Source organism: Urtica dioica, chromosome 7 (genome assembly GCF_054948205.1).
Source record: "Urtica dioica subsp. dioica isolate 48M chromosome 7, U.dioica_male_clone48M_v1_H2, whole genome shotgun sequence".
NCBI classification, from domain to species: Eukaryota; Viridiplantae; Streptophyta; class Magnoliopsida; order Rosales; family Urticaceae; genus Urtica; species Urtica dioica.
In genome coordinates this window covers 1,761,947-1,771,949 of record NC_142762.1, presented here as the reverse complement: position 1 = coordinate 1,771,949, position 10,003 = coordinate 1,761,947, and the positions used below count along the sequence as shown (strand labels likewise).

The window sequence follows — 10,003 nt, the reverse complement described above, 5'->3', positions numbered from 1 at the left end:
TTACCATTATTAAACAAATTTTCAAACCACAATCACAAAGTATTTTCCAATAAAATGTCTATTGCGGATAAATATATTATTATCAAATCGGTCGTCATACTTTTACAATATTGTCGGCTACCAACGGAAATTTAAACCAGATTTTACTTTTTAGCAATCCATGTTATCGGAAAAAGAAATTACCAGCCACATTTCACCATAATTTTAAACATTTGTTTTTCTGATAAACGCACGTGTTTGAATTAGACCTTTCTATTTAATCCGTCTAATTTTCCTGCAAAAACATTCCCATATACACGTTGGGTATCAGATGAGACTTTACCTTCACTCCAAGGAAAACGGAAATGGCCACATGACAAGAAATGAATATGTTCTTTGCTTAGTTAATCAATACACACATTTTTTCTTATTAAACTTTCATCAATTTGCATGCCTTTTATTAAATGACCAAAAATTTTAACTTCTCATCAACTTTGTTATTTTTTATTTTATAGCGAACCGTTATATGGAGTTACAGCTGGGACTCAAAATCATAAAAACAAAGGGTGATCTAACTTCCACAACAAACTTTCAGATGTCAAAAGACTCTTGTGGTTCCATTTTTATGTCTACGGAAACTGAAACCCACTTCGTCCTTAGTGCCCATCTCAAAGGTCAGATTACGATTGCAAGAATATGTTTTCTTAATACAAAATAGTCCATTCAAATTAATGAATTAAGAAATTAATCGAAGTTTTCAATTTTTTTTAACAAAATAGTTTTAACTGTTTTTAGCTTCTTTTTTTTTTAAATCAAAATAGTCAATGTTTGACACCGTGTATAAATTTTGTGACACTGTATACCAAGAATCTACATTTGTATAAAAATTTATGGGACTTGAAAATAAAATTATTGAAAACCAGTTGTTCCGTAATTTTCTAAATTTGGATAATTTAACTTATTATTAGAAAAAACTTGAGACTTTTTATTATTTGTTTTGATTAGCTATCTAGAAGACCCTTTTGTTTAATTTACCTTGATAATAATATACATTGAAGACCGCAAAAATATCAATTGTGAAATAGAAACGTCATGATAATAAACATGATATAATTCAGGATATGGAAAGGAAAATATAAAGATAGAGATAAATGAAGATGGGACTGAGATAGTGATAAGGATGGAGAAGGCGGTTGAAGAGATGGTGATATCGGATTGGAGTGTTCAGAAGAAGGAAATGGAGATGAGGGGGTTCATCAAAGCTTTTCGAATCCCGAGCGGCATAGTTTTGGACCGGATCAAGGCCATGTTCAATGATCGCGACTCGGTCCTCACCATCTCGATGCTCAAGTCGGTGAAAGGGATCCGAGGAGAACAAATTAAGGAAGTTAAGGAGTTGATTGACGAATCAAGACAAGGATTGATTGCGAAGAAGAACGAAGACTCCAGGCGGGATGTGAAAACGAGTGGTTTGGAAGACAAACCGAATAAGGGGAAAGAGTTCGAGGAGGAAATAGCGAAAACTAGTTCTCAAGAACGTGTATTTGAAGATCAAGCTACAAAACAAGAAGATCAGTCAAAATCGGAAATTAAATCTAGTGGCGGAAATAATCGACAAGAAGAAGAAGAAGAAGAAGAAGGCGGTTCGGAGGAAGGAAAACTCAAACAAAAACTTGATGGTGATGGAGAAAAGGAAAGCGATAAAATTGTGGAAGCCGATCAGTCTTGTAACTCTAAGCAAGAAGAAATTACTAATAATAAAATGGTAAATAATAATGAGGAATCGTCAAGAAAGATTAAGTTGTGTAGCCCTTGTCTCCTTGCGGGTTCTTCCATTCTAGTCTCCCTTGTAATACTTGCGATTCACTGGCTTAGATCTAAAAAAAGACAAGTTCAGTGAATATATCTTCTTCTGTTTCAACTTTTTATACAATTACTGGTTTAATGACATTAGTTATTAGTAGTAATTTTTGTTTTACTATCTAAGTCCATGTATATTGTCTTCTAAATTGTACTGCACTCAATTTGTCGAAAAAAATGACGATACAAAATAGCAATATATCAAATATATAAAGTCAAAGGTATTACATCACGACTTTTAGTCCAACGACAGTAATAAACCCTGTATTACCGTTGGGAGCTGACTCAAAACGCCGCATCATCCAAGTCTTTGCATAAACAGACAAATATGACAACTGAGAACGAAGCCATTCTTGCTCATTTTACCATCAAACCGTCGATAATCAAAATTAGTTTCAACAATTGTTGGATGAAGAACATATTGAGCCGAGCATAGATGTTTGATTTGGTATAAAAATATTAGACCAAATTCATATATATCTTGCAGAGTAAGGTATCGTCAGAGGTGCTAATAAAATGTGATAATGATAACAGAATCTCTTGTGAGCATGAGTCCCCGTTTTTGTTCCTGAAATTGTATAATCTATTTAAAAGATGTCACAAGCTATAAAAAGTTGTCACAAAATTCGCCAGAAAATATTTGAAGACAAGTTTAAACAAAGCCTAAAGTTGATATGGCGCATAATTATTAACCAAGTACGGTGTAATCAACCTATGTTTAGTGGATCGTTACCCGATGAAAAGGAAATTCATTTGGCAATTGTTGATGTCGATTTTTAGATCGATCAACAATCACAAATGAAAGGTGAAATGATAAAAGTATTTTAAAGGGGTTTAGAAAGGCGTCGTATAAGAAACAATTTAATAATAAAGAACTATAATAATATACGAATATTAATTACTTTTATTAATTTAGAGGAGGTTACAAATGGACGAGGTGACGAACTCAACAGATCGAGCTCAAGATCGTGAATATAAGAATACAAAATAGAATTAATTGAAAACTGAGATGTAGAGCTTGCATGTGCCAAAATCGTCCTCTCCCCTTCTATTTATAGACGAGATGGAACCTTCTGGCCGAAGACACGTGTTCCTCGATCCACATTCCTCGCCGAGGTCGTAGTCGTCTGAGATCCGATCTTCGTGGCGCGGTCTACTCTTTGACTGACCGATCTTTCCGGTCAGGAAGACGTGGACGAACTGGAATCCATTGAACCGGAAAGTGTTGCTGGACTTGGGCCGACCTGCAGAGAGCGAGCCAGGTTCATAATTGATTTCACGGGCCGCTTCTCAAATGGATCGTGGGCTTCAATCGGGCCTAAGCCCATCTGAAATGATATTTTAATATTCGAGTTATTATACCCCCACAATTAGCCCCCAAATATTTTGAAAATATTTCGAATATTTTGAAAATATTTAACGCGGGGAATTCGAATTGTTCCAAAAAAAAAGGGGGGAGATTGAAGATTTGGGGCCACGTGGCGTCGTGTGGGAGCGCGTCTCCTTTACACGTGGCGTGGCGTAACCATGTTTCGTAAGTCGAAGTCGAAGAGTCGGAGAATCTGTTATCTTTGCTGATATCGAGGGAGATATCTTAGATGTGATTCGATTCGTTTTCCGAAATCATTAGATTTTCTCGAGATTTTGGTTAATAATGAAACATATAAATACGCGGGTCGGGGAGTCGCTTCTACGCATTTATATTCTCATTGTCTGCGGTTAAAAAGTAATTCTCCCTCTTTTCTTACTTCTCGCTTTCTTTCTGATTTCGAGTTCTCTCTCTAAGTTCTTTAGGTTTGCTTGCACTTCGGCTATTACCGACTCTCAGTTCGACTAGCGAACTCAAACGGGTTTATAGGTTTAAGCACTTCGTCCGTAGAACACCTTAGAACCAGATGTCGAACTCAGAACTTCGTTCGTCGGGGTCTCAACCTTTCGGGAATGAGGATATCTTATTGCCCTTAGCCGTGACCTCGACCAATCTTAGGAGGATTCGTGAAAAATACCAGATCTCCCCAGAAATTAATATCCTTCTTCCTTCTCCTGGGGCTACAGCTGATACCGTAGTGGAGGGTTATTGTTGTATATATGAAATATGGCTGGAGAAATGTGGCTTAAGATTTCCCATTCATCCTCTCCTATTCGACTTCACCCAGACTCTAGGGTTGACCCTTCCCCAGATGTATCCGAATTTTGTTAGGATGGTAATGGGTCTGATAGTTGTGGCCTACGAGGAAAAGATCGAACTCACTTTGATGGATTTAGTCCGTCTTTGTGTGGTCAAGGCGAACTCGAAACACGATCCGAAGTGTTTCTACCTCTCAAAAGCCGTGGGCAAGGGTGTGATCTCGGGCCTTCCTTCGAAGGACAAATTTTGGGGGAGGCGATATTTTTACTTCGCTATGAACGAGCATTCACTCGGGGATCGAGCTCGTTCTTTCTCGTCAAAATGGGCGAGCTCGCCGAGTATGCATAAAATTTAGTTCGCCCGTATTTATATTCTTTACAATGAGACATTTACTCATCATTTTCATTTTTTTATAGAAAAAATCAAAGCGCCATCCCAAGGAGTGGAGTTCGCCGAGAAATTATCATTACTGCAGTTGGGCGAAGTAGAGTGGTCGAGCTTCACTCCTTTTAGATTCATTTCGGCCAAAGTTTGGCCTTTTCCACCAAATTTATCAGAACACCTAGAGGAAGGTCAGTTCGACGATTTCGACATTATCTTCTTTTCTTTGTTATTAATTTTGATTATTATTTATTATTCTCTTTTTTTAGTCGTTGGAGATAATATGAACACTCCGATCAGCGCCCGGGAGGCGAGGAAACAAAAGAAAGGGGGTGTCGCTTCGGCCTCGACCCCGACTCCAGCTCTTCCTGCGGACACTCCCGAGGTCGAAGTGACCGGGGTTCGTCTGGTATCCGAGATTCTGGTTGTCTTGGTACCTTCTGACGGGTTACCTGAGATGGCTGAGGATGCTCCAACAGGAATCCAGGGGGCCGGGGTTCCTGAGGCCGAGGAAGATCAAACCCCAGGGATCGAGGACGACTCCCCCGACGGGGCCGAGAGAGTATGTGTCCCCGAGAGGGCCGAGGTCGCGGGCGCGGCCAAGAAAAGGAAGACGCCGGCGAACCGAGCCCCCGAGGGGGGTGGTCCCGGAGAGAGGAAGAAGAAAAAGAGGATAGAGCCGGCTTCCGAACTCGTCAGTCGGGACGGGGAAGAGCCCACCTCTGAGGCTCCTGTGACCGCGGTGACTCGAGCGGACAAGGGCAAAGCCGCAGTCGAAGGAAGCAAGTCTTCCTCGAAGTCGAGGTCCGGGGGCCGAGATGACTCCGCCCCATCCGCATCCCGGAAAAAGAAACACGTTGTCAACTTTCACTACGCGAGGGATCATCTGATGTGCGACGATATTTACTCCTCGGCGAGGTTTCTTCGTCAGGTGACGTGTTCCGGGATGGAACTCCCAAAGGTTCCTGAGCTCGCCGAAGCGGACTGGTACAGGATGATGGCATCGGCCATAACTGGGGTGAGTTTTTTTTATTTTTTTTTATTTTCTGTATATAACCGATATGTTATACTTAATGATTATTTTCTGTTATGATCGAACTGATAAGAGTTGGGTTGATTTCAGCTATCCACCCAACTGAACCGAGGTGTTTTTCGCTATGAAAAGCGCCTTCATGACGCCAAGGTCGAGCAGGAAAAGCTCGCCGAGGTTCAGAAGGGAACGGAGTCTCTGCAGGCCGAACTCCAGGGGATGAATGACAAGATCACCACCCTCCAGGACGATCTCCTTGCTAAAGATACCTTATTGGAGAGGTCGTACGGCAAGATCGAACGCCTCAACGGCAAAGTTCAATATTTGTCTGTCGACCTCAACGATAAGAAGGAGAAAATCAAAGGGTGGGTGGCTCGTGCTAACGGTTTTGAAAGAGAAAAGGCAAAGCTAGCCACCGACCTGGAGGTTCGGGACAAAGAGCTGAAGGATGCTCTTGAAGAGATCGCTCGGATGAAGAGGACGATGAAGGCAGAGCGGGACCGGGCTGTGCTCGCGGCGAGGAAGGCGACCTCGCTGAAGTATCGCGAGCAGATACTCAAGCATCGAGCATAGAAGGAGAAGATGGACGAGGCCGTCCTCATCCTGAAAAAGCTCGAGCAATGCCGGGGGAACAAAGAGTTGATCTCGGAGGCACTGAAGGGCGAGATCTAGGATTGGACCGCCGAGATGAAAGATACTGAGGACGACATTGCTCAGTATGAAGCCGATTACGCGGCCATCTCCATTCCTGAGATCGAGGACGTACCGTTTACTCCGTACTCGGACCGATCACCCGCCGACGCCCCCGCACCCAAGGTCAAACTCGCTGAAGCCCTCAACGAGCACGGCTCGATGCTCGACTGGACTAACAAGGTTCTCAACTCAATTCCGGAGGGGAACGAAGAAGCGGCGGTGCTTACTCCTACCCCCGAGCATCAAGACGTCGAGGTCGGACCTAGTGACCAAGCCTGAGCCGATAGTCGTCTTTTTTCTTTGAATTTAATAAAGTGTTTATTTTGTTTTTTGTTTTTGGGGCCCGTGTGTTTTGGACGAAGTTTTTATTGCTTTTGATACAATTATAGGGGGCTTCGGTACCCCTATTTTATTTGAATTTATGTTATTATTTTATGCAATTTCATTTTTAATTTTGCCAAGTTTTTTAGCTCGCCAAAATCTATTATGAATGCATGGATGTTTATTCTTTTATTCAGTCCGTCCGGCCGATCTGAATATCGTTATTTTGTTTGTTCCTGAGACAACTCGGATTAGTATAATATGTTAAGTCTTTTAGGTCGCTTGTATTCGGCCTAAAATGTTTCCCTTAAAAGTTTCAGATGATTTTGCTAAGTTATTTAGATCGTCATGGAACTAAAAGGTTTCCCTTAGGCCGAGGTTTGGAATTGGTTCGTCGTTCAAAATCTGTTTAGTTGTCCGGAATATTGCTGGTCCGAAGCGTTTCCCTTTATATTTGAACCCGAAGTCCGTAATTAAATTTGGTGAAAATTTTAAGTCTTTTAGATCGTCGGGGACCTAAAAAGTTTCCCTTAATATTTTCGGGCGAGGTCGACCCATGTGGGTGCGATCTCTGATGACGCTGTGAGATGTCGGCTCTTGCCAGAGTCGTCATGAGGCGTTTGCACTGCTAGCCTAGTCCGAGGTCGGGGTCATTGGCCGAGGTGTGAGCTCCGTGGCTCAAGGGGGTAGAGGGACTGTGCCTTTGTGGTAAGAGGCTGCCTACGTACCCTTATGCAGGGATCAAGTCGGACGTAGTTCAATTCTTAGTGGTTTCAACAGTAGTATTTTTTGAGGTTCAAGACGTTCCATGATCTTAAAACCGGGATTCTGTTGAGTGTTTCAAGTTCATAAACGCCGGGGTAGGTTACCCTGGTGACCCTATAGGGGCCTTCCCATTTCGCCCCGAGTTTTCCAACATTTGCCTCAGCAGTGTTTTGGAAGATTTTTTGGAGGACCAAGTCCCCTACGTCGAATCTTCTCGTATTAACATCTTTGTTGTAGAATTTAGCGATGGATTGCCTATAACGGGATAACCGTGCTAGGGCTGAATCTCGCTTTTCCTCCACAAGATCTAAGGCATCGCATAGGGCCTCGTCATTGTTTGGCTCATCCTCAGGTGCGTATGTTACCCTAAGGGTTTGCACCTGGTGTTTGATTGGGATGACATATTCGACTCCATGGACAAGGGAAAACGGAGTTTCCCCTGTCGGCCTCCGCGGGCTAGTTCGGTACGCCCACAGCACACTTGGCAGCTCTTCTGCCCACCGCCCTTTCTAGGGCATCGAGCCTTTTTCCTTATGGAGTCAACTATGGTCTTATTTGTTGCTTCCGCGTGCCCATTTCCTTGAGGATATCGTGGTGTTGACATTCTTACCTAAATGTTGTTATGGAAGCAAACCTTTCTAAACTTTTTCGATATGAATTGTGATCCGTTGTCTATTATCATCTCGTGGGGAGTTCCATGTCGACAGATTATATTTTTCCAGATGAATGTTGTGACGTCGACGTCCTTTATCAAGACGAAGGCGCCAGCTTCCACCCATTTTGAAAAATAATCTGTTAAGATTAATAGAAATCTTAACCCGCCAGGGGCGACCGGCATTGGTCCCACAATGTCCATAGACCATTTCATGAATGGGTATGGCGCCGAGATAGATGACAATTCTTCTGCGGGTCTTTTTATGTTGGGGGCATGGCGTTGACATTGATCGCAGCAGCGCGAGTGCGCCTCGCAGTCTGCCAGCATGGTCGGCCAAAAGTAGCCTTGCCTCTTTATTTTGATGGCAAGCGCTCGTCCGCCTGCGTGATTTCCGCATTCCCCTTCGTGCACGTCTTCCAGGATTCGTTTAGACTCCTCCATCCCGACGCACTTGAGGTAGGGTCATGCGAAGCTTCTTTTAAACAGGCTTCCATCTATGATGCAAAATCTCGCGCTTCTCAGCACGAGCTTGCGTTTTTCCATCTTATCGGATGGGACTGTACCAGTCGTGATGTAATGTAGTATTTCATCTCTCCAATCCCCCCATTCTATTGTTATGACCGCGGCGATGGTCGTGGCGATAGAAGGTTGTTTGATTGTTTCGACTTGTATGACCCTTTTGAGGCCCGGATCCGAGGTAGATGCCAGGGCAGCCAATGCGTCGGCCGAAGTATTCTCGCCTCGAGGGATCCTTGTCAGGGAGAATTCTTCGAAGTTTTTGTTAGTTCTTTTACGACTTTTAGGTAAGCTTCCATTCGTTCATCCCTAGTCTCGTATTCCCCGGAGTATTGGTTTGCTACGAGTTGGGAGTCGCAAAAAGCTTCCACTTTCTTTGATCCAACTGCAGTGGCCAATCTAAGTCCGGCGACTAGTGCTTCGTACTCGGCTCTGTTGTTTGATGCGACGAAGTCGAGCCTAAATGATTGTTCTATAGTCTCACCGTGAGGGGAGGCCAGGTGTATTCCTACTTCAGCCCATTGCTTTGATGATGCCCCGTCCACTTTAAGTGTCCAGGTGCCTTCGACTCCAATCACGGTGGGACTTTCCCTCGGGAGTTCGATGATGAAATCCGCTAAAACTTGCGATTTTGCGGATGTTTTCACTCGGTACTCAATATCGTATTCGCTCAGCTTCACGGCCTACTTGGTTAACCTTCCTGACTGATTAGGGCTATGTCTGAGCGGATGTGATGTCATTACTATTATGGTGAGAGATTGGAAGTATGGTCGAAGTTTTTGCACGGCGGAAACGACGGCCAAGGCCAGTTTCTCCATAATAGGATATCGAGTTTCAGCGTTGACTAACGACTTGCTTGTATAAAAGATTGGTCGTTGGTCCCCTTGCTCTTCTCTGACGAGTACTCCACTAACTGCCGCTTGAGACACTACGACGTATAGATAGAGTGGCTCCCCCGCAACGGGTTTTGCCAAGATTGGGGGTGTCGATAGATACTCTTTCAATTTTTTGAACGCCTCTTCGCATTTGTCATCCCATTCGAGCTTCTTGTTTCCTTTAAGGAGCCGATAGAAAGGAAGACATTTATCTGTAGATCGAGAGATGAAGCGGTTGAGGGCAGCGATGCGTCCTGTCAACCTTTGAACTTCACGCCTATTACGGGGTGAGGGCATCTCTCGCAAGGCGTGTAATTGATTCGGGTTAGCCTCAATTCCTCGTTGGGTAACTAAATACCCAAGGAACTTGCCGGATGATACTTCGAACGAACATTTGGTGGGATTGAGTTTCATTTTATATTTATTCAGTACCTCGAAACATTCCTCCAAATGCCCTATGTGGTCGTTCTCCCTTAAGGATTTTACCAGCATGTCGTCGATGTACACTTCCATCGTCTTCCCTATCTTTTCTTTGAATATTTCATTGACTAACCTTTGATAGGTGGCACCAGTGTTCTTTAGTCCAAAGGGCATGACCTTATAGCAATACGTGCCTCGGTCGGTGATGAAGGTTGTTTTTTCTTGGTCATCCGGATGCATCAGGATTTGGTTATATCCTGAGAATGCGTCCATGAATGAAAGGATTTTATGCCCCGCGGTCGCTTCGACTAGCTGGTCGATGTGGGGCAGTGGGAAGCTGTCTTTGGGGCATGCTTTATTTAGATCGGTGAAATCTACGC

General features: G+C 43.5%; 2 protein-coding genes across 2 annotated transcripts; one reads left to right on the top strand and one right to left on the bottom strand.

Moving 5' to 3' along the window:
- Positions 1-475: 475 nt before the first annotated feature.
- Positions 476-1,991, top strand: LOC149390103 (uncharacterized). Its single transcript, XM_089620598.1, has 2 exons — positions 476-653; positions 1,098-1,991. Exons 1-2 carry the CDS (start codon positions 506-508, stop codon positions 1,877-1,879), a joined length of 930 nt encoding a protein of 309 aa, XP_089476724.1. The 5' UTR covers positions 476-505; the 3' UTR covers positions 1,880-1,991.
- Positions 1,992-7,165: 5,174 nt separating this feature from the next.
- LOC149390102 (uncharacterized) lies at positions 7,166-7,761 on the bottom strand. The gene is made up of 2 exons (XM_089618969.1): positions 7,639-7,761; positions 7,166-7,537 (listed from the first exon to the last, which is right to left on the bottom strand). The coding sequence occupies exons 1-2, from the start codon at positions 7,759-7,761 to the stop codon at positions 7,166-7,168; spliced, it is 495 nt and encodes a 164-aa protein (XP_089475095.1).
- Positions 7,762-10,003: the final 2,242 nt, after the last annotated feature.